General features: G+C 41.6%; 1 protein-coding gene across 1 annotated transcript; it reads right to left on the bottom strand.

The window, feature by feature from the left end:
- GRPR (gastrin releasing peptide receptor) lies at window positions 1–24882 on the bottom strand. Its single transcript, XM_005151465.2, has 3 exons — window positions 24464–24882; window positions 7006–7357; window positions 1–393 (listed from the first exon to the last, which is right to left on the bottom strand). Exons 1-3 carry the CDS (start codon window positions 24880–24882, stop codon window positions 1–3), a joined length of 1164 nt encoding a protein of 387 aa, XP_005151522.2.
- Window positions 24883–25372: the final 490 nt, after the last annotated feature.

Raw genomic sequence — 25372 nt, 5'->3', positions numbered from 1 at the left:
TTAGACGTAGCCTTCGTGGCAGACAAGGTTGCCATTGATAAGGCTGAAAGTAGCCAGGGAATGGTTGGTGCTCTTGAGGGAGGTCATTCGTGTGGTACTCCTGGCCATGCTCTGGGACCGGATGAGGAGACGAGCTCTGCAGCAGAGCAGCTGGTTGTTGAACTGTTTCCGGAAGCTCTTGCTGAGCAAGTAGAGAGCAAACGGGTTGACACAAGAGTTAGTGAATGCCAGGATCCTAGCGCAGATGCTGGCAATGAAATGCAGCATTGAGGTGTCTACCTCTGAGTAGTGGTATGACCGGTATAAATAGATGATGTGAGTAGGCAGCCAGCAGAAAGCAAAGAGGCACACAAAGACCAGTACTGTCCTGGCAAGACGCTTACGGGATTCAATCTGAAAGAAGAAAGAGAAATACAGATTAGCAGCTACTCCTAGCTCAAACTAGTAGCTATTTTTGCCAGTGCTGCAGCTTTGGGGTTACAGCATGGCAGGCAGCATGGCCAGAGCAGGGCAACCTGGTCTGCAGGTGAACACAGTCAAGAACCCTCCTTGTGTCACCTCAACCCCTTGCCCTAAAACCAAATAATTCTGAAAATTTACTAAATGAGAAGTAGCATTTCTTCTCCTGATTTCCTTTCCAGGTTGAAGGAGGTGATCCTGCCCCTCTACTCTGCTCTCGTGAGACCTCACCTGGACTATTGTGTGCAGTTCTGGTGTCCTCAACATAAAAAGGACGTGGAACTGTTGGAAGAAGTCCAGAGGAGGGCCACAAGGATGATCAGGGGACTGGATGAAGACAGGCTGAAAAAGTTGGGGCTGTTTAGCCCGGAGAAGAGAAGGCTGCATGGACACCTCATAGCAGCCTTCCAGTATCTGAAGGGGGCCTACAGGGATGCTGGTGAGGGACTATTAATTAGCAACTGTAGGGACAGGACAAGGGGAAATGGGTTAAAACTTAAACAGGGGATGTTTAGATTGGATATAAGGAAGAAATTCTTCAATGTTAGGGTGGTGAGGCACTGAAATAATTTGCCCAGGGAGGTTGTGAATGCTCCATACCTGGCAGTGTTCAAGGCCAGTTTGGTTGAAACCTTGTGTGGCATGCTTTAGTGTGAGGTGTCCCTGCCCATGGCAGGGGAGTTGGAACTAGATGATCTTAAGGTCCTTTCCAACCCTAACTATTCTATGATTCTATGATTACAGATCAAATTCCAGTGACTTGTGACTTTGTAAAATCCCAGCTCCAGCAACAAAAATGTGGACTTTTCCTGCCATCTTGCACTCCTACCAGTTTGATGCCAGTGTCAGCAATAGCTGCCCAGAGCCTAGAGAGGGATCACAGGAAAGCACCTGAAGAGCAGCACAAAGGAATTCCAGCCACTCCAGCCAACAAGTTGACTTCGCTGGGGGCCCAACTTAAACGCCTTATGTAAACGCATGGGAAATAAACAAGAGGAGTTAGAGACATGCACATGCCTGCAGAGATATGAATTCACTTGCATCACAAACACATGGTCTTCCCTGGCAAGTGCTGCAGCCACACTGCCCAAGTCACAGAAGGCAAAGTCACAAAGTGGGAGACAGAAAAACCTCCCACTACAGGAGAAGATCAGGTTCAAGATCATGTAAGGAACCTGAAGGTGAACAATTCCATGGGACCTTATGAGATCCACCTGTAGGACCTGAGAGTTGATAGAGGTGAATGAAGTAGCTAAGCCACTAAGTATCATATTTGAGAAGTCAGCATTGAAGTGCCTGCTACTAAAAAGTGGAAACATAACCCCCATTTTTAAAAAGGGAAAAGGGAAGACACAGAGAACTACAGGTCAGTCAGTCTCATCTCTGTGCCTGGTAAGATTATGGAGCAGTTCTTACATTAGAGATATTCAAGGCCCGCCTGGACAAGTTCCTGTGTGATGTACTCTAGGTTTCCCTGCTCTTGCAGGGGGGTTGGACTAGGTGATCTTTCAAGGTCCCTTCCAACCCTTGGGATTCTGTGATTCTGTGAAAACATGTTAAGGCACATGAACAATAAAGAGGTGATTGGTGACAGCCAGTAAGTCTCAACTAAAGGCAAATAACACCTGATAAATTTGCTGGTTTTCTACATGGTTATGGCTTTGGTGGATAAAGGCAGAGCAACTCATGCCATCTACCTGGACTTGTGCAAGGCATTTGACACTGTCACACATGACATCCTTGTATCTAAACTGGAGAGACCTGATTTTGACCACTCAGTGGATAAGGAATTAGCTGGATGTCTGTACACAATTGGCTGGATAGCTGTACTCAGAGAATTGTGGGTAATGGCTCAATGTCCAAGTGGAGACCAATGATGAGTGACACTCCTCAGGGGTCGATATGGAGACCAGCATTGTTCAAATTCTTTCTCAGCCACATGGACAGTGGGATTGAGTACACCCTCATCAAGTTTGCTAATGAGATCAAGCTATGTGATGCAGTTAACATGCTGGAGGGAAGAGATGCCATCCAGAGGGACCTTGACAAGCTTAAGAGGTGGGCTGATGCCTACCTCATAGAGTTCAATAAGGCCAAGTGCAAGGTCCTGCACATGGGTTGGTGAATCCCAACCACAAATACAGGAGAGGTGGGGAATGCATAGTGAGCACCCCTGAGTAGAAAGACTTGGGGAGGTTGGTTGATGAGAAACTCAAGATTATTCAGCAATGTGTGCTTGCAGCCCAGAAAGTCAACCATATTGTGTGATGTATCAAAAGGAGTGTGAACAGCAAGTTAAGGGAGGTAATTCTCCCCCTCTCCTCTGCTCTTGTGAGACCTCACCTGGAGTAGTGCATCCAGCATAAGAAGCATGTGGACCTGTTGGTGCAAGTCCAGAGAAGGCCATAGAAGATGATAAGGAGGCTGGAACACCTCTCCTATTAAGACACACTGAGACAGTTGGGGTTGTTCAGCCTGCAGAATAAAAGACTCCAGAGAGACCTTAAAGCAACCTTCCAGTACCTAAAGGAACCTACAAGAAATCTGGAGAGGGACTTTTTATAATGACATGTAGAGACAGGACAAGGGACAATGGTTTTAAACTGCAAGAAAGTAGATTTAGATTAGATATTAGGAAGAAGTTCCTCACTATAAATGTGGTGAGATATTGAAAAAGGTTGCTCAGAGAAGTTGTGGCTGCCCCATCCTTGGCAGTGGTTCAAGGCCATGTTGAATGGGGCTTTGAGCAACCTGGTCCAATGGAAGGTGTCCCTGCCCATGGCAGATGGGCTGGAACTGAATGATCTTTCAGGTGCCTTCCAACCCTATATAGTCTATGATTCTGTGATCTTCATTAGTTATCCACATATAATATTGACATACATAATTTTTATGTATTAAGTTATCATTATTACTATTATTGTTATTAATTATGCTTGAGGGGTCTGGGATCTTTCACAGAGCCCAGAGGCAGAACTTGCTGCCTTGGGGCCATGTGGTGTATGTACACAAAAGTGCTGCCAACAGCTCACAGCCCTGAGAGACCAAATACAGCACTTGGAGGCTGAAGGAGCCAGAGAAATAGAGAGAGGAAATTCGGTACTGAGAGAAACACAGAGGTAGTGGTGATGTGCACCCCTCAACTGAAAGAGCTGGGGCCATGAGAAGACAAATGTAGGTGGTGAACACATGGATGACTACCTGTCTTAGCATAATTTGAGCTTTTTCAGGGAAAGGTGCTTTTACAATGTCAGCTAGCATACAGTATAACCTTCACATAGACAAGCCACACTTCCGTTTTACTTATGTGTACAGGCTTGGAGTCAATCCAAACGTATTGCTCAACTGAGGGGAACTGAGGTAAGCAGTACCTTGTCCTTTGTCCACCAGTGTTGCACACTGAAATAACAATGCCACTGAAAAACACATCTGTCTTCCTAAAGAACTTAAGAGCAGTGGCAGATGTTGCTCAAAAGGAGAGGACAGGCACAGTTGTCCAGAAATACCTGATAAAATACACTGCTCCCTGGGAAAGGTTGTGCAGCCATATGTTTGCAGGCATGGAAAGTGTAACACCAGTGACTTTTTAGGGTTTCATAATGTTCTTCCTTCTGGCAATCTCTGCATCTTTTCCTAGGCACTCCAAGGGAATTGGTTGCATCCCATTTCCTGTGTTTGATTAGAACTTGAATGGACAGAAACTGCCCCTAAACCCAGCCTTGCTGCCCTTGCTTCTGCCCTGGTGCAGCTGGAGTGCCTGACCAAGAGTATGGGACAACTCCCCATCCTCACTCCTCTTCCGAGATGCACTGGTGAATTAGAAACTAAACATTTTAGACAGGCTGATCTTTCCTCAGGACAGCTGCAAGCAAGAAATAAGAAGGAGAGATCTGACAAGCCCATTTTGACTTCATTTTGTGCCCCTTTAATGGCACTTACTGAAATCAGACATTGAGCTAAGGAAGGATTGACATGTACCAGATGATAATGTCTCTGGAGAATGGCCTGAAAATTAAATTCTTTGAGAAAGAGTTCTCCTTGGCTGAACCATATATTTTTTTTAAATGTATCCTTAATTTGATATAGGGCCATTGAGGCCACATCTGCACTATAAAGAAAGGAAGGAACGCAATAAAGAAATCAATACCAGTTATCTTGGAGACCTATAGCTCATGAATGCACTGCAGGATAGGAATGATGGACTGACAGTGTTAGACTGCAGCCTGGCCTTCTGATTTCTTTAGAGCTTTCTCCCCAAAACCAAAGGGGGAAAGGGCTGCTTTTACTACTCACTTTCTTGTCACTAATCAAGACAGTCATCAAATTACCAGAAAAATGGCCTGCAAGGGAGAAAGTGTTACACACATACAGAAGGGAAAAAGAATAAGGATTTTGGGGATCAGACATCATTTAGTGGGAAGAAAACACAACTTTCCAGCCCTACTGTTTCACCTTAGCACCTGAAGGTTGCATGAGATGATAGCAATAGGTCATCCTAAGGTGGAGATGTCAGCTGTGTGCAATTATATGAATTCAGCTGAAGAATGGCTTGTGTCAGTTTAGCTTAGGCTGAAGCACACCTCAGTTGAAAGGAAGAAGTAAGGTAAATAAGGTAAATAAGTTTTTTAGAAACAAGTTACCATGCTGTTGCCTTCTTACTTGGACAGCCTAAGGCTCAGATGCATTCACATTTAAGCACTGACCTGAAATACTCAGTTGCTTGTACAGAATTTGGATTTCCCTCTGGAGATTTTTCTTTTTCTCTCCAGTTGCATAGAACAGGACCAGTCAAGAGGAAGCAGCCTCCAGCTGAACGGCTTGCCAACTCCTGGCTAATTCCCTTCACTTGGTTCAGGACTTGCACATTTCCAGCCACACATTTTCAACCAGGGCATGAAACCTACTTGAAATACATGGGTCCCGGCTGAGCAATCGCAATCATGAGCTCTGCAGTGGGATGGCTGGGGAAGTTTTATAAAAAAGACTCCACTTGTGAATGACAGTAACAGAAGTAACTCTGCTTTCAAAGGTATAGAGGGACAGTTAAAAGATGGCATTATTCCAGAGCAAATGGCCTGTTTATATGAATCAAAGACTAAGGTGAGACCTGAGGCTATCAGTTATTGGACCAGAAGACTAACCAGTCAGGCTTCTAACAGAGGGCATATAACAGGTGGGTAGGTTATTTTGTCCAACACCACTCTCTTCCAGAGACCCTAAAAAATTAGGCACTTTTAAAAAAGAGGATTATAATGACCAACTAGCTTAAAGGAAGAAGCCAGGACTCTTCTCTTTTCCTGAGACTGAACACCTCAAAAATCAAACCACCCACAAGGCAGGTAACTTCAAGAAAGATAGGGAATTGCTTGAAAGAGTCCAGCACAGAGCCACAGAGATGATTAAGGGAGTGGAACACCTCCCTTATGAGGAGAGGCTGAGAGAGCTGGGTCTCTATAGCTTGGAGGAGACTGAGGGGTGACCTTATCAGTGTTTACAAATATGTAAAGGGTGGGTGTCAGGATGATGGAGCTAGGCTTTTTTCAGTGATATCCAGTGACAGGGCAAGGGGCAATGGGTGTAAACTGGAGCATAGGAGGTTCCACATTAACATCAGGAAGAACTTCTTTACTGTAAGAGTGAGAGAGCACTGGAACAGGTTGCCCAGGGGGGTTGTGGAGTCTCCTACGTTGGAGATATTCAAGGCCCGCCTGGACAAGTTCCTGTGTGATGTACTCTAGGTTACCCTGCTCTTGCAGGGGGGTTGGACTAGATGATCTTTTGAGGTCCCTTCCAACCCTTGGGATTCTGTGATTCTGTGACCCCACACTATCATGCTCCATCTTCCCTCCTCGAGACCCTGTGCCCCCCACCGTCCTCCTATGGTCTCCACTTCCTCAGTCCCTCTCTAGTCTGTACTGGTTTCTCAACATGGTAAAGCACCAGTAGATAAGATCTGGAGGCAAGGTGAGTACAGCAGGCATTGCTGCTGTTGTGGAGCCGTCACACACCTCCCTGACTGACCAGGGCTCCTGGCCAGGGAGGGACCCTTGGAGAAGGGGCTTCCCCTACCTTCACTCCCCTTCACTGTGTTCCATTCACTTTTCAGTCCAGAGTATTGAATGACAGAGCCAGCTTTTCCCTCTGTGCGAAGAGGTTCTGCTTCATGGCACAAGGCTTTATCTAGGGTCATCTGTCTAACAAAGCAACTTTGAGAAGTTTTGATTTTCTGTTGTGTCACCCATCAGCTTCAATCTCCAGGCATTGTACCCAGCTCTGTCTTATTCCCTGCATCCTAGTCAGTACCTTCCCAGGCTTTGGCATGGGTCTCCTGCTGTGTTTGCCATTGTAACCACCCTGCCAAAGTCTGAACATAGAAACTGGAGAAGCTTCTTTTACTTTTTTACCCCTGTGTCATGTCTTGTTTCAACCATTTTAATCCTTTTAGCGCATCTAATCAGATGCAGTCTATCCCAGTATAAATTTCCCTGCTTCCCTCTTTACTCCCAGATTCAGAGGGAATGTGGATTTTTTAAGAAAGTCAAGTACCTGTTTCCTCACATGCATGCTGCCTTCCACAGGGATGTTGTAAGCGCTCCGGATTAAATTCTTAGCAATGAAATAATAATATACTGAAATGACAGATAGAGGAATGATATAAAAGATGAGAAATGATGCCATTGAGTGAATTTTGGGATGCAGCCCATCTGAATGTGGGTAAGGAGCACAGCTGATGAAGGTTTTGTTAGTCCCTTTATCATGGAAAGGATGCAGATCTGAAAACACTGCTTCAGGGATGGCAAGCAACATGGATACAATCCAGATTACAGCAGCTCTCACACAAATATTCATCAGCGCATGGGATGCTTGGATCTCCATTGGCCTTACTATAGCTTTATACCTAAAAAAAAAAAAAAAATTTATTGATCTCCACACTCAGGCATTGTATTCTTGATTCTTCCTTTCATTTAGAAAACCCAAACAAAACGGAAGAAACAAAATCTTTTTTTACTCAAGGCAGTGAAGCTTTTTTTTCTGGTGTTTTAAATGTTGATGTTTTCAATAGACATCTCATCTTAAAGCAGAGCCACCTATCATGGGTCCAGTCAGTTTCATGTGTATAAATTCTGAGTTCATTATATTTGTAATTGACCAAAGCACAGTGCTGCCTGACATTAATATGTATGTGTCCAAATAGCATTAAGAGAGGAAGTGCAATCACAGACTTCAGAAGTATATAGCAGTTTACACCCCTTCACAGAATGGCACAGAAGAAAAGTGGATTGAGATTTTTTACACATTTTATTTTGAGCTGGGAGTACAGTGGCATCCTGTGAGCCAAATCCTACCTTTTTTCAAACTGAAAAATGCATGTTCACATTTTTAATTGCTATTTGGTCATGTAGTTGGCAATTGAGAGTTGTCCATAACTCAATGAACTCCAGCTAAGTAGCTAGAGCTGGTAACCAACTTTTACCGACTTTTTTCGTTACTTCCTGTACTAGATATGTAGAAGACGTTTCTTGATTTGCAATTTTGTCTTTCATTATTTCAGCCTTTCAGAAAATTGTATTTTAGAATCCAAGAAAATGAAAGAATCAAACTTACTTGAACCCAATGTGTGAAATAAAAGGACTGTAAAACACAAAAGTTTCTGATCTCCTGGAGCCCTGCTCTGGCAGAAGCCTACTCTCCAGCTGAAGCATGATTCACAAATGCATTTAAGGAACACAGCAGAGGAAAAAAGATAATTTGGAAGGAATATTTATGGGTTTCATAAATTAGTATTTAGGGTCATTATCATAACAATTATAATGTGTTGTTTTTTTCTTTCAGGACCACACTGTGCATCACCCATTTGATTCCCCCTTGGTCACTGTCAGCTTCCTGGGGATTAATGAGTGCCTGGGTCCCAAGCTGTCCCAGCCCACTTTTGGCATGGAAGGTACATTCCTATGTGTCTGCTCTGGAGTCTATTTCTAAGCTCTTATCAGGACCATAGCTCTTTCAGACAAATTGGGCACTGGGGCAGGAACATGAGTAGTGAGCATAACACACTGCCTGAATCCAGACAGCATGCAGCAGGGTCCATCTCACTGGCAGCCCATGCCCATGCTCTGGATACTCTGTGTACATGATTGGTTCCCCACATACTATAGTCTACCTTATCATAAAGCTCAGCATTTGAGAGAGGAGTCTATCAGTCCTGCAATTTTTTAATTGGGTAATTAACTTATTTGCAGGATAAGCATGACTTCTAATTATAAGCAATAACCTGCCCAGCATACCTACTCATTCCTTCTATGTATGTATACATGTGTGTGTCTACATCCCTGTGTATTTTATATGCATATATATTTATATACATATATTTGATACATATTCATGTATATACATGTATAAGTAAGTACATGCATAGATTTAAATTTATTTACATTTATTTTTACAAAGATATATCTGGACATCTCATCATTTGCAGATGTTTCTTCATATGGGCTTCTTGTGTAGGTGTTTGTTCCTTTAATGGACTGCAAACACCTTGCTCAGTACTTTTCTGGACTTACTCCTCAAACTCTCCAGCTCCCCTCTATTTTAGCTGTACAGCTGCAGCAGCCAGACACCGTAGTTCTAAGGCTTGCTTAGCACCTTTTTTAACTTGCACTCTGAAACTGGGGATTCAGTGGTGTCATACTACAAAGCACAATCTTCTGGTGAAGATCATAATCTCAGGTGAAGAAAATCACGGCACTTAAATATGATGTTATGACTACTGCAGTAATAAAATGGAAGAGCCAGGCAAATTACTAAAGCAGTGTACTGAAATAGCTAATTTATAGCCTGATTCATCAGATATAGAGTTTTGACGGAAACAATAGCTTACTGAACATCCTCAGTAAGCCCTAAGGAAGATAAATTAAAAAAAGAAATTAATCACATATCAATGTATTCATAAATTTAGTTAATTCAAAGGTATTTCTGCAGATGATTTTTGTATGCTTATCAACATGGTACGTTAGCATAATTATTTCAGGGATTTTCTCATATAATATAGCCACCTGAGAGAATATTTTCCAGTATTTATTTCTAGTAACATAAATGAGTTGAAGAACACAGAGAAAACGGCTCCTGTTTTATTTTTATTAATATTAATAGAGTAGGCAGAGTCTGAAAATAACTCTATTTCAAGTTATTAGCATATTTTAATTAGAGATGACATTTTCAAACAATATCATTTTGAAATAACATAATTAGAAATAGCTAGGAATGCTGGCTCTGATTATTAGGTATTTTATTTATTTTGAAAGCCTCCTACAGCAGATAGAAAAGATCTGAGAGAGGTTTTGCTTGCAAGGGGCTCAGTGTAGACCTGAAGCATGAGATTGAAAGCACAAAAAATAAAACATAAAAAAAAAAACTAGGAAATATGTTTTGAAAATGTAAGTTCACAGGTGTAGGAACATAAGCAGATATATCTTAAAAGTCTGACAATTGAATCAAATTAATTTTCTGATTGTTTGGATTGCTTCTTTGATGATGGGCTTACTTATTTAGAAATCTTCAGTAATTTATCTTATCCTGCTATCCTATTAATGCTCATCCTATATTAAGTTATCCTATTAATGGTTAAGTGATCAGTATTGATCTGGCGGGAATCTCCATTTCAAGCTATCTTGCTGGTGGTTCGATAGGTTTCTCCCCAGCTCAGTAGCTCTACTCTCTGGGGACAGCAGCTGCAGGGGCTGCTGCGTTTAAGGGCACGAGGGACATGCAGAAGTTATTGCACCCCCAGGCTGGGCTTGGGCTGGGAGACCACTGGGAGATTTGCCTGTGGTCAGTGGTCAGAGAGTGAAAAAGCTGCATCTCCTGGCTGTTTTTTTTTTTTTTAGTGAGACTCAGAAACTCTCACTCCTTTACTCTCCCACACCACTTTCCTAATAGGATCGACCCTGGATTTTATAATTTACTTGATATTTTGTAAGAACTTCAGCTGCTAGATTTGAGCAGCAGCTGGCCCTGTTTTTCAGCATCTGTATTTCCAGCTTGTATGTAAAATATTATTTCAGCCTTTCCACTTTAATTATTTATTATTATAAATATTATTTCAAGCTTTGTCCTCTGCAACTTCTTTTTCAGTAAGTTGGCCTGAGGCACATAACTTTCACATATTTAACATCCAGGATTTGAATAATCCAATCCACTTTGAAGGAGACACTGATGAATATGTCTATATACCTCAGTGGAGCCATGGACCTAGGTGGCCAGCTGAGTGAGCCCTCATGCTAAGATCTGACAACAGTTTTATTTTTAACCCATTCAGTAGCACAGGCTCTGATGGTATGTGTCACACTGCATGCTCAGCTTGTCTGCAGTAGATCTGGACGTGGTTCTGGATTTATCACCTACTGCTATTCTCACATTCAGTCTCTGTTTATTGTTTTATATTACTCTTTTATTAAGTCGAATTCCTTTCCCAACCCACATTTAAAGATTTTGGTTTTTTTTAGATTAAAAACAGAGGTATGATTCATGTCCTACAACAAAGGCCAAAACTTTGAAAGAAAAATGTGCCTTCTGAAAATTCAATTAAATAAAAATGATACAATCAACTTGTGTCAACTCCAATTTCTCACCAGTTGTTAAACAATGAAGATGAAAATGACTGGGTTGCCAATCGAACTGTAAATATAGAAGAGACATTGATCTTTGCTACAGTTCATTCTTTGAACTTCTCTGTTCCCACTGTGCTTGTGAAGCAGCAACCTGACTTGTGCACAGCAGCTTCCGATGACCTTCTGTCCAGGATGGATGCCAGTGATCTCTGTGTCTCACAGTCTCATTCAAAGAAGTCCACACAAAGAAAATACACATGGGGCTATTTTAAGTGCAATTAATATAATGCCAGTTCATGAGGCACTGGGAGGATTCACCCTGTAGGGTAATCCTCCCCTACATCAACTTCAGTGACTCTGCTGCTATCTGTCTTCTCCAGGTCAGTCTCCAGGTCTCAAAGAGAGCCTGGTGAGAGGGTTGCTTCAAACCAGAATGCCAGAATTCAATAAGATACAGTACATCGTAGGTTCTTAACACAATCCCCAAAAGTCATTGGGGTTGGGTAGGAGCCGACAGAGTGCACAGCTCTCCATTGAATCCTGGAAAACTATTTTGTACAGGTCTCTTAGGAACTCAATCTTGTTCATTGAATAATTCTTTCTCATGATGAAACCTACTGAAATGACAATAAACCGCTAAAATGTGACATACACCTAAGGTTTTCCTGGGGTAAATACGTTTCCTACTGAAGTTAATATGCTAGGGAAACTGCAAAACTCTCATTATCCTTGTGTTAATAATAGTGTAGCGATAACACTACCTAATGTACTCTAAAACTTTACTATGCAAACACTGGTTAATACCAAGCACTTAGCCCCAAAGCTGCTACTTCAAATATAAACAGAGAAGTAGCTTTAGCATGAAAAAGACAGTTACAGATATACGTTCCAAAAACACAGTTCAAAATAATGCCCCAAACTGATGTCAGATTTTCCTAGATGCAGCTTCTCTGCTAGTGCAAAATATTTTAGCAATCTCTGTGCTACTCCACTGAGCCAAGAAAATACACACCACCTGAAGTTTAAACAGGTTTTGCCTTCAAAGACATACTGCCTACATGTTCCTAAGCACAGAGATAGCAAGGATTGAAAATTTGCTCTCACACTGGGGAAGAAAGGACTTTATTCCTAAGGTTGCTGCTTCATTGCATCCCTACCTTTTTTTCTTGTCACGTTCAGCCACTTATTTGTGCCTGCTACAACAGCCACAAAAAATAAGTTAAAACAACTAATGCATGTGAGGAAAATCAGACATTGCCCTTGGATTTAAATTAATTTAGCTCCATATGTATAACTGCCTATTTGGGTTTTTTTTTTTAAGGATGTAACTTTACCCTCTGTGGGAAAGATGGTGCTGTAGATAGCCTTCATTTGCTTTCCTCTTTCATGATTGCCATTACCCCTTCCGTTTTGCCAGCAATCAAAACCAATGTAATGGCTCATACAACAGCCTTCATTGTATATCTAGTAGATACAGGTTGCAAAAAAAGAGGAAGGCTTAAGCTGGGAAATACCACCTTTTGAAGTGTCTTTACAAGTGGTAGGTCAGCAGATATTAATTTCAGCCAAAATAATTTGTTTTCTCTGTAATAATTGCAGTTGCTGCTGATGGCAATAGGAAAGAAACGTCCCTCCCTCATGGCAGTGAATGTAGCTGCTCATGAGGTAGGTGGCCATCAAAGATGTTTCTCCTGTCTGAATATGACAGCAAATATTGTATAGTAGCTATGTGCCAACCACTACATCCCTCTCATCTATTGAACATGACTTAAAAAGATACATTAAGTTGCTTTCATAACTCTCCCTTCCTTACTTTTTCAGCAGTAGGACTGCAGCAAGAGAAAATGGGTGAAAGAGGCTCGGCCACAGAGTACATCCTTTTTTTATCATAGTCCTTCCAAGCACACCTACGTTACTGCTGCTGAGCCTCACACTTGCAAGAAATATAAAAAGAGAAAAAAAATCCTCCCCATCCTTCCTGCAAGGAAATCCCCTCCAAAAGGAATTTGCAGGAGTACTTAAGTTTCAAGTGAAGTTTCCTCCAAATAATATCATCCATTCCTATGTCCTACACTGTTTACATAAAAAGATCCTGGGTCTCACTCCTGAATTTGTATAATGGTTTTAAAAAACGAGTTCTCTAAAACCTGCTCAAAATTTCAGAAGGCTTGTCTGCCCTTGCTTCACTACCAGCCCCACTGTTTAGACTGCATGAGGCTGGTGGAAAGATTTGCCACATTGCTGCTTTCTGGTTTTCTCTCTGACATGAGAAATCCACTTACAAACTTTTGAATCTGTTTAAACTGAGGTCGATTTTGAAATTTTGGGCTAATATGAACCTGAAACTGGAAAAAAACAAAACCAAAAAGCTGCAGGGTTTAGTTTGAATGAACTGATGCCTTATAAAAATAGTAGTGTAAATTTCTGTGAAGTGAAAACTCAGTTCTTCCCAGCTCTAGAAAATGAGTTCCTGAAATTGCCACGACTTCTTGCTGTAATGATGAATGAACTACCTCTCAGTCAGCATGTCGCCATATTTCTTCTGTTCCCACCTGTAACCAAAAGAAGGACAAAAGGTGTGCAATTCACACTTCCTCAGATCCCCAGTCATCTGTTCCCATCTGTAAGCTTGATGCATGCACATTGATCTGGTCTTGGCCAATGAATAGACTGAATAAAAATCTTTCCATTAGAACTTTGTAATTATGCTCTACTAGTATCACATTAGTGTTTTGCCCTGGACTGGCTCAATTGCCATGCAAAAAAAGCCTCAAGCAGCAGAAAAATTTGATGCTGTGCAAAAGCTATATAAATGAAGCATGTGGAGCCTTGTTGAGTGTGTAGCTCCACGTGGAAAGCAAAGAAAAAGTCTTACTAAATATCTGAAGACATTTATGAGAAATGCAGTGTCCCAAACTTTCATTATTGTTTCCACCATGAATGTCATGAATATTTATAGCTCCGAAGATAATTCGGTAAATCCAGAAAATTGCTAGACTGTCTAATCCATCAACACATTCTGACAATCTATTCTGGGTCTATCTGCTTTCTGCATACTTAGTTAAGATTATCATTATTATCTGTGATTCGTCGGTGAACATCTGTTATTAAAATCTTTACTTTAGTAAATTGCATATGTGCACAAAGACATCTCTAATGGGGTAGTCTTACATACATTGGCAGGTACTGCTTATTTGATGTCTCTTTTAATTAATTAACATTTAAATGGAAAGAAAAAAGAAGTACTGATGGAAGTTCTAATTTTTGAAGCATGTGTTCAGACTTCACACTGTATACCTGCATACTGCTAAATCATTCTGGAATCTGGACAAATGGGTATTTCAGTCCAAGAATGACTAAGTTCAAAAGCGAGACAATATTTTGGAGACCATTGAACTGCACTATACACTGGGGAAGGAGAGCTTAGGTAGTAACTATTTCATAGTTAAGGTGCTATTCTTAATCATGACCATCCAGAGCAAAAAATATTTTGGAAACTAACTATACATATGGACAACAATGGATGTAAGGGTTACTTCAGGAAATAGTGGAAGTCCCACTCACCATGCTTTACTTATTAGAAAGACCCCCTTTCCACCCTTTATTCTCTGTAGGTGATCAAAGTGAAGTTTCTGAATGAAATTCTGATCCCAAGTCAAAGATTTCAGTGGGGCCAGCCTTGTAGTTTGTCGTAGTCCTTGCAAATGGATGTGCCTGCTCATGCAATGGGGCACAAGATCGCATGCTGGTGGAGCAGCTTTCTGGTACTAGGACTGCAATGTGGTGTGCACCCAGAGCTGAGCTGGGAGGGCTAGTGATAGCACCTGGTTCATGAGGAACAGCAAGGAGCAAGCCTTTCCATCCGAGGTTTTGCTGTCTCAGCCCAAGTCTTCAAGGTTGTCCATGGCATGGAACAGTCCCTCTGCATGCCAGAGGACAGAACTCTTACCAGGGCAGCTAAAGCTAAGGTCTCAGACACAGATCCCTCATCTCACTAGAGAATCAGCCTTATTTCTTCTGAAAGCACCACTTTTAGTGCATCACTTATTAACCTAAACATGTGGCATAATTGCTGGTTATCTCACAGAGCCAGTTACAGAAATTCATTTGAGTTTCTAAAAATTGTAGTTTCTCAACACAAAACACCCTGCCTGTGATGTGCAGTAAATCAATACTGTACCTTGTTCTGACAGAAAGTTCATTATTGACCTAAAAATTAGTAGTTTCATAATCTATAATAGTTGTATTGTGCTTATCTTAATTTTGTGGAAAAACAATATATATATGTGTGTGTATGTATGTAAATGGGGCAGTGCTAAATATACATTAGTAGCTGACACCCAGTCTCCTCCCTTGTCTCTCCCACCTTTCCCTAAATAAACTGTTCAGGGCAAAAAGCTGCCCTGAACAAGAGAAAATGAGGAATCACGCTAAAACCTCAAAGAAGTAATAAAAAAAAAAATCAATATATAACAGATGGGGAAAAAAGCAAAAGCAAATGACAGCAAATATCAGAGTTTGAAAATGTCAATGACTGATTAGAGAAGGCGGGGGGGACAAAAAATTATCAAAGGTTGCTGTGTAACAGACAAACATGCATTTTTAAATGCATCAGAAACAAAACCAAAACAGTATATCAGGCATACACACAAATGGTGAAGATATGAACAATGATGAGACAAAGTGAAAAGCAATGACTATTTGTCTTCAAGACCAGATGTGAAGGGGGTATCTAGACTATGCATGCAGTATTATAGATGTAGCAGAAAACTCATCAGCTGTGTTGATGAAGATGTGAGCCAACATCTACTACTAACACAAAACAGTTTCACACCATCAGGCCTGAATAATTTACACCTAGGATTATTGAAGAAACCAGCTGAGCAACAGCTGGTGTTAATTTTATTTACACATCTTGAAAAAGTAGAGAAATTCCCCAGAAGTGGAGAAGTGGCTCTAAAGTTGTGAAGTTCAGAAAGCTGGAAGGTGTGACCACAAAACCTGCTAGTATTTGGGTTGCCCAAGGGCAATTGTAGATAGAATAATGGAGAGGCTAATCCTACTAACAGATGATAATTAATATATTGTCACAATATTGTACCTGATGTAAAAAGATGTGGGCCATGCTGGTGTGCAAGGGAAGTGCAGCCTGCATGGGCATATTGGCATGGGTGACTATACATATAAATATGCACGTATGCCAGGACACATGTGGTCTTCCCTCCCCTATCCACTCCCATGCCTCTCTGATGGAACAGAAGCTAAAATTAGCAATCCTGGACTGGGAAGGGGAGCTGGTCCAGGTGGGTACCCTGAGCCACATGTCCTCCCCTCTAGGTCCTCCAACACGCTAGTAAAATGTAGCAGTGTGTTAAGCCATTTCTAGCTTGGTCTTTGGAACCTGCAATATTATTTATTGCTCATATCAGCTGCCTTGGGCAGCCCATAAAACCTTTGCTGGGAAAGTTTGCAGATGACAGAGTAGCTGACCAGACTAAAAAGACTGTAGAGTCATTGGGATAAATGGCTGTAGTCTGACAGAAGCCATTTTTACTCAGCCAGGTGTGAAACAGTGTATCTAGGGCCCAAATGAGTAGATGATATGATCTTTCAAGGAAAGAGAAGACCAAGAGAAGATATTGGAGCATCACCTCTGCACCTGGCAAAATGAGACATCCTGTGCAATTCTTACCATGTCATGGCTTTAGTGTAATCAGTACCTGAGCCAGTTAGTATAAAGCTAAGTCAGTCATATGATGCTTAAGTCCTTTCTGTGGCTTCAGTAAACATAGGTGATGTAAGAGACCATCACCTTTACATGGACTTTCAGATGCATGTTCAGGTCAAACAATCTAGTGCTATCATTGGCTGCTCTTATCACAGAATAACAGAATGGTTTGAGTTGGAATGAATCTTAAAAATCATCTAGTTCCAACCCCCTGCCACAGGCAAGGACACCTTCCACTAGACCAAGTTGCTTAAAGCCCCATCCAACCTGGCCCTGAACACTGTCAAGGATGGGACAGCCACAGCTTTGCTGGACAACCATTTCCAGTGCCTCACCACCCTCAGAATGAAGCATTTCTTCCTTATATCCAGATAAAGCCTATCCTCTTTCACTTTAAAACCATTGCCGCTTGTCCTGTCACTACAGACATTGGTAAAAAGTCCCTCTTCGTCATTCTTATAATCCACTTTAAGTATTGAAAGGCCATAATAAGGTCTCCCTGGAGCCTTCTCCAGGCTGAACAACCCCAACCCACTCAGCCTTTTTGTTATGCTATTAGTTAGACTATTATGCAGTGGTTAGAGATCAGACAATTTTCAACCTGAAATATAAGCTCTAAGCAGTGATAACAGGATGCCAGAGACACATGACAGGGACAGGGTGATCTGTGCACCTTTAGTGTGAATACTTGCAAAGCTGCCTAGTGTCACAGAAAAGATCTGTTTTAAACCAAATCCTGTGAGATATTCAGCAGCCTCTGTGCACAGGCAAGAAACACTGATGAATTGGATGGCTAGAGCAGTTAGTGCTAGTCCAGCATCTGCATCTCTGATTTTCCTACGTCATTGGACATCTGAATCTCATGCTTCAGAGCTGTCTGTAGTCCTCTGAGTGTGTTGTGGTACTGTTTTCTGTCCTGCCTTCCCTCAGAGCTGCAGAGACTGAACATAGCTGGAGGGCAAGCAAAGAAAGGATGGGCAGAGCTCTGACAGAACTTCTCCCTTTGATGCTCTACAGTCTTCTGCAGTCTGCTTAAGCTAATCTGACCCAACTGGCATCAGAAAGGGAGTTTTCTGCAAAGGACTCCAACTTTCTGCCTTTCTCTCTCTTTCTTTCAATAGCAATTGGCTTGCTGCTAGGACACCTTCTTGGCATCCTTAGCTCTGTGAGGTCACACGCAGCAAGCAGGCAGTATTGGGGGGAACTGAACAGTCTGCTATGGGCAGGAGCTCGGCCATGATTTCATGGCCCATGGTGTCCTACATGGTATGGGGTCAGGTGGGCATGTGGGCACAGAACTGATGAGAAAGAAGGTGAGAGGACTTTGCAGGGCTAACAGGGGAGTTTCTTTTCAAAATAAAAGGAAAACAGGTGTTGCAAGAATTGTCCATGAGCAAAGCACCTACTGTATGTTTCACACTATATACAGGACAGGCTGTGCTTGCTTCTCCTTTTTTCAACTCAACTGCACTCTACTTTCTTAGCCAGGCTGTTGTCCACATCTGAGCACTAATTAGTAAACACATGAACCAATGGGACCACCATGCAGATGTTGATGTGCCAGCCCACCATGTTCAGTCTGACACACAGCTGACAAGTTCTCTGCAGCCAGTTGCTCTCCTTATTAACAGTGTGGGCAGCACCTTGTACCATGAGACCATGACAACTGATGGGGGTTTTCAGGTTTTACTGAAATGTAAACAATAGTTAATCCAACTTTTCTCCCTTTTGATTGCTTAAATATTGACAGTCTCCCAGGCCATTAGCACTGACTCTAACCTCAGATTTGCACATTGGTCCCACTGCTATAAACAGGAGCTCTAATGTTCCTGGTTATAGAAGCTCCATGTATTATGTTTCGGCCATCTGCTCTGGCTAATCAAGATATTCAGAAAGTTTCTGCTGTTTGATCTGTTTCTGCTGGTACAGATGATGCAGGGGCTGAGGAAATGAGAGCTAAAACCACGAATGTTTAGAGTGTTTATCTTATATTGACACAGTGTCCAGCAGCACAGGATTTAAGACTATACATCAGCTGAAAGGGATACGTGTATCCCTTTCTGCAAGTAGCCTGTGCAATCAGTACAGGAGAAGAAGTGGCATGGACATCCTGCCAAGAGCAGGCAATGAGGATAGGCTGCCCAGTGGTTCAGAGAAAGGGAAGACTTTGGGCTGGGGTCTAAAGTCCCTCTGGTTTTCTTTCCTGGCTTGGAAGGACTGGTGCTCTGGCTGGGATCATGCTAGTGGATCCAAAATGTACACATGGGAGTACCATTCTGCCGATTTGCATTGACTGGCCTAGAGGCTGTCTTAATTCAGAGACTGGCTTTCTCAGCCACCCTCTCAAAACATTCCTGAGGCTGCACAGTAAATTACAGCATGAGTAAATTTCTCCAAAATAGTGCCTTAGTGACCTGAAGGGATTTAATGAATGCTGTGACTAGACTGCCCAGAATAAACTTTGGACCTGACACTTTACTGATGGCATTAAAAAAAAGTGTCACTCAGTAAATCAATTCAATGGAAATCCAGTTTGGCCTTCCATAGCTTCATTTCAGAGTGGCATGCTTCCGTTAATCCTCTTGTGGAAACATAACCTGGTCATTGTAAAATAAAACAAAATAACTTGCAAGTAGCTATTACTCTTCCTCTGGTATTGCATGTAATATTTATAGTAGGGACTGGAGACATCCAAATCACTGAAGAGATGAGTCCACTAAACAAAAATTTTTTTGCATATTTAAAAATATCTTTCTAGAAATTCTGGATTTGTTTCTTTCCTTCCACCCTTATTTTTTGGGAGAGAGGGTTGTTTGAAGCTTTACTTTCTTAGATAAACAGTCATATGAGTCCAGAGGAACGTCAGAAGTTGTGGCTGTGACCCACTCCAAGGGACACAGCATAGCTGGATCCCTTCGTTCATCCCTGCACTCAAGCATTAAGGTCAACATTTCCAGAGTTAGTATCCTTATTTCAGGTTTTCCACATAACTGCAATTCCTGCTGCCTGCAGCTGGTCTTACCAAGTAAGCCACCTAACCTCATGTGTAATGTCATCTCATGTATCTCTCTACACTGTTTCTCAGCACAGGACAGGAGGCAGCTCTGTCTGGCAAGTATTGCTGCAGTTTTCCAGCACTAAAATCCAAATAATCCAAGGTGCTTAAAGTAAATACGTTGCTTGTAACCTCCGCTTACACCTTACACTTACTCTGCTGTGTGCTTGTAAAAACAGAATTACTTCAGGAACGTTTCACTGAATGAGCACTTGGGCATTTTGATTTTTTTACTGTGTCAGCAAAACAGTGGGGTGTATGATCAGTGCTTGACAGCTTGGGTAATTCGAATGCAAATGTATAAACCCTGTCAGTCAAGGGAAAAACAGGCAATTAAATAAAGACATCTCCCATGACAAGGGCAATTAAATGGTCTGCTTTTCCTCTTACTGTGCAAAGATTTTCCTGTATTTCCTGTCACTTGCTGAGCCAGCTTTGGCTTTTACACCTAAGCTAGCAGCCAAGATGTCATTGCTCCCACAGGTACTCTTATCCCCTTTCCCATTACACCAAGGAGGAGGAGGGCAGGCCAGCAGGCAAACACAAACTCCTTCTTTGCTGGGATGAGCTGAGCAATAGCTGAAGAAATCCACTGCCTTGACAGAACAGAGCAGCACAGCAGACGTGTCCTTCTCCTGCCAACCTCTTTTACAGTCCTTCTAAAACACACAAACACACACCCATCAACTGCTTGTTTCCTTGCTCTTGTAAACTCAGTCCTCCTGCCTTATCACTCATGGAAGGTGGCCTTAAGCACATCACAGGCCTTAACCCTCTCCTGGCTGCTCTGCAAATTTGCCAAGCTTGCAGAAAAATAGGTCTCTCTGACAGCTCCCACTGCTTCTGTGAATGCAGCTAGACAGATACTAGTACCATGTAGGCAGGGTAATAGTCCCACAGAAAATACATTTCTAATATTAACTCTTTTTTTTTGCTCTTTCTTGCATATTTTTAAACAATTTAACTTTGGCCTGTTGCAATCTGATGATTGAACACAGAGCCAACCTAAGCACCTGGGAATTCTTTGGCTGTGCCCTACCTAACCAGAGCTGTGAAGGCACGCTCATCTGTGTCTGTATGCATGCAGAGCACCTTGCAGGCTTGAAGGCTCCCACTGAAGGAAAAGCTGAGATCAGCAGTTTCTCCCTCTGCTTCTTGAGAAAGCTTGTGAGCAGCCAGTCCTTCTGGACAACCACTAGGTCTTAGCGAGTCAAACAACTGAGCAGCTTTAGGTGCTCTGTGTTGGATGCTGACACTTAGCTGAGTATTTGCAGTCACCAGCATATGATGGATTCGGTATTATTAGTCCTGCCTAACACATGGGAAAGTGGAAATGGGAGGACTGAAAGTATAACACTAGAAAGTATACTGCTGTAACCATAATGTGTACTGTGCAAAAATCTATTAAACCTGAACCTTTTGTTTTCAGGTGATCCAAAGCAACAGATTTGTACAACCGTCGTAGCACATAACATACGTGCCTTGCTGTTCTCTCACATACTGTATTTGTCCATCACACGTACCCACTGCCTTTAATCTTGTGGTCCCATCTTTGGAAATGACCCTGTTGTATCACACATCAATGCCTTCTTTACACAGCAGATTTGTGACGCCTGCGATGCAAGGACTCTCTAGGCATTACCATGATACCTTCAGTAATGCCAACAGTTGTTCCCATTCATTTTTGGCAATGGAAGGATACTGGAACTGAAGGGGGTTTAAAATTATTTTTTGCAGAAGATGAATTATAGGCAAAAGGTCTGTGGTGCACTAACAAGTCCCTCTTTTCTTGGAGACAATGCCATGTCTGCTATTCACAGCAGGTAGTTTAGGAGTTTTTCTCTCCCATGGTCTATGGCTTCAAATCATGAGAACAGGGACATTTACATGCTTTATGCGAGCATCTCAGGTAGGATTCACATCACTGAGCATTAGCCATCTCAAATATGGGCATCTAATCTGTGCTAAACAGCAAGGCTTCCTCTATTTCTAAGTAAGGTTATAGGTATCCTTATATGGTGGTTTATCCTCTCTCCTCTGGAAGTATCTCTTTCCATGTACTAAGAGACACTTTGCTGACTATCCTGGAGCATCTCCTCACCTCAGACAACAACAGCCAAGTGAGATGTGCCATGTCTGAGGAGTGTTACCTGCTGGACCCCCGAGTTATCATGTTATCCTGTTCTTACCACCATGCCACTGTCTTCTGCAGATGTTTCCCTGAAGGGCTGAGCTGCCACTCATCCATTGTACAACACCACATCTGACCTTGGATATGGTTGTATAAGACAACAGCCAATGTTGGGCTCAGCATCTCCCTAACCCAGAGGCCACAGCAGAGTGTGAAGGTCTGCTGGTCCCTTCACAGACTCAGGCAGGCATCACCATGCTGGTCACAGTCAACTTGCATCCTGGAAGATTCCCCTGTACATTTTAATTTCATTTCCCTAATGACACAATTAATACCGGGACCTAGAGTTCACAGTGACAGTTTTTTTAAAAAAAGGATAGGCTGTCTGTGAGCTGACAAAATATAGACTGCACTATTTTATAATAAAATTACACCAGCACTGCAGTTAATATACCAAACCAGAAACTTCAGCAAATATAATAGATAAGGGCCATTTGTGGTTCGGTGCACAGCATTTAAGATTCACAGGTCTAATAAAGGTAAAAGTTTCATTATTATCTCCTTCTGCAATGAACAAGCAATGCATTAGAAGAGGGTAAAATGGTACCTTGAAAATGGGGACATAAAGTCTTCTCCCACATTCATGTCTTTCTCCCTTAAAGCCAAGTGGCTTTGAGAAGTGTGGTAATATTTGATCATCAGTGCAGCACAATGGTTAACAGAATCCATATAAAGCTGAAGTTCAGAATTTAGTCACCAAACCTGAAGCTTGCCACAGCTGCTACTTTTCTGTTCTCTTCACTCACTTCAGGCAAAAAACTCCGTCAATGTGGTGCTCAGTAAAAGCATTTGCAATGTTTACTTTGTGTGGCACATGATCAGAAAGCAACAAATCTCTCTAATTTAATCTTCTTTATGATGCATTTTTCTTTCCCTGACACCCCTTAAACCAATTTATATTACAGCTTTGTAAACATGAGTTTCCTGGAAAAATACTTACTATTTTCCTAACATTTTCTTCAAGCAGTCAGGGGGGAACCAGTCACCACATGAAACTTGGGAATAAAACTGTAAGTGGTCATTTACTAGGGCATTTGTGTAGTTTTCATATCTTCTCACCATTTTTAGAGCAAATTGCTTGAAGACTTCTGTCTACATATAGGTCTGTTTATCATCTGCTATTGGGGCAGAGAGTGCTATTTTCATAAGTACCATGACATGGAGAAATTACTAAACATATTGACTAGCCTATCTCTGAAACACGGAGTCTGCTTTTATTAAGACCACATACTGTATATTGAAATATGTGTATGAACTACCTTGGAAATTGAAAAATATAGTCTGATGTTTTATAGTAGCTCAGGAGGCAAGACACAGAGTAACATGCAAGGAACTACTTAAGGCAAACCCAGTTTCATTTCTTAGTGATCAAGAAATATGATCCCCAGCTCCTTTTTGGGCAAAACAAAACTGAAATAAGTTTTTTTTTTTTTTAAATCCTAGTACTTCTATGAGACTTTATAACTTTAGCATGATTAGAATGTATTCCTTAATCTCTTTCTGGAGCATCCAAGTTAGAAACAAAATATCTTAGATTCTATGATGTACATAGGAGTTTCTGTATAAAACAGCAGTCTAATAAAAACAGTCTAATAAGTATTTAAAATCTTTCCAGAAAGGTAGACTTCATCCTTCTAAATAGCATTAAAATTAAAATATCTTTTGAATTTAAATCTGAATGCTTTGAGAGTTTTCTAAAGCCTCCCAGAAATCTAAAATAGAACTGGCTTATTAGAAGCAGATCATTTGTTAAAGTCAAACTTCGTTTCACATATTCTAAAATAGCATAGCTACATGTTATTTTTATCAAACAGTATTGGAAGACAAAGTTTCCTAACCAACAGCACAGTTCAGTTTTGATTGGCTAAGGGGTCAATGGTTTAATCAAGGGAAATGTAAGGTCTATAGTGAACTGAGATTCCTGACTTCAGGCATATTCATTTGAATATTTGAAATATATTTCATTAAATATTACCTTGTGTAATTAGCCTTAAGGAAGCAAGCGACTAGAAAGATGATTCTAACTGTGCTTTAAACTGCTGCTGCAGTACCTTCACACTTCATGAAATATGGTTCAATTATCTTTTTGGCAAATTTGAACATGCTAGCTTTCAACAGAGCTTTGCTAATGTTACTTTCTCTCTCTGGTCTTTAGCTTGATTTGCTCTTGTTTTTCTTTTAATTAAGCTAGACTGTTAGCTAAACTGCAAAAGCATTTAGTTTAGCCTAGAAAAAGTATTTTGCTTTCAGCCTGCATCCTCCTCAGGTTGTGTGCTCGTAACTGTCGGAAATTAAATGAACTTGTTCTTTTCCCTCATTAGGTTAAAAGTATGATTGCTACCTGAAAATATGCATTTGTAATAATGTATTTTATGGACTTGTCATTAGGCAGGCTTCTTTTCAAGCTACAGCAGCCAGCTTACCTGTCAGCTGAGAGAGCAGTGAGAGTAAAGACTGACACCCCTACAGAGGTGAGCTGTATGAAGGGGATAAGTTTGCATCCAGTTCTGCCAAACAGCCACTCATCAGCAAGGTACCTGCTGGCATCCACAGGCACACAAGTCACTAACAGCAGCAGGTCTCCCAGAGCCAGACTGGAGATGAAAAAGTTAGGGACATTTCTCATAGATTTCACAGTACAGAAGATCTTAATCAAAGTGATATTGCCAATAAGGCCTATCAAAATAATGATCCCATAGATCGTGGGGATGGCATAGAGGAATGCTGGGTAGAACCACTCATCACCAAGAAGGGAGAGGTTTGCACTCTGGTTGAGAGAAAGGTTGTAGAGAATGAAGTTATCTGTTTCTAGGTCTAGCAGAAGGCAGTCTTCAGATGCCATTGTCCTGCGTTGCTCTTCTCAGAAGATAGTTTTCTTCTTGGGAAATGATCAAATAAATTTTTGGCTTTAATTTTGCTTCTGCTTGCTGGCTTTAAACAGTCAGGACAGTCATATCACTTTGTGACGGTTCTTGACAATAAACAAACCAAAAAGCATCTGCAGCTTGCACAACAGCACTGTTTCCATAAGGTGAAAGGAGAATGTCTTCTAGCATAGTTTGAATCCTGAAACTTGCCTTTTGACTTGTCTCGCTGTCAGGTGTTCTTCAGCTCTGGAAGGCCATCTATCAAATTCAAAGACCAGTAAGTGGGAGGCATTTTCACAGTGGAGGCTTGCTAAATTCTTAGCTCCAGGTCTGCTGAGCAGAACAAAGTCCAAAACAAGAGAATTACAAAAAGCAAGAACTTCTGGTAGCTGTTGTCACGCTGCATTGCCAATCTTTCCCTCTTTCAGCACCTGTGCTTGCCAGCTGGATTTAAAGAGAGGAAAA

This window comes from Melopsittacus undulatus, chromosome 2, assembly GCF_012275295.1.
Source record: "Melopsittacus undulatus isolate bMelUnd1 chromosome 2, bMelUnd1.mat.Z, whole genome shotgun sequence".
In the NCBI taxonomy this organism is placed as follows: domain Eukaryota; kingdom Metazoa; phylum Chordata; class Aves; order Psittaciformes; family Psittaculidae; genus Melopsittacus; species Melopsittacus undulatus.
Note: the sequence above shows the minus strand (reverse complement) of the source record. Positions and strands in the feature narration are given on the sequence as shown.

Excerpts from the sequence above, each read along its gene's own strand:
- GRPR (XM_005151465.2), bottom strand. The coding sequence starts at position 24,882 with ATGGCATCTGAAGACTGCCTTCTGCTAGACCTAGAAACAGATAACTTC. Across the intron at positions 7,358-24,463 it reads ACTGCTCTCTCAGCTGACAG|GTATAAAGCTATAGTAAGGC; the intron begins GTAAGCTGGCTG and ends TTTTTTTTTTAG. Across the intron at positions 394-7,005 it reads GCATGCATGTGAGGAAACAG|ATTGAATCCCGTAAGCGTCT; the intron begins GTACTTGACTTT and ends TTCTTCTTTCAG.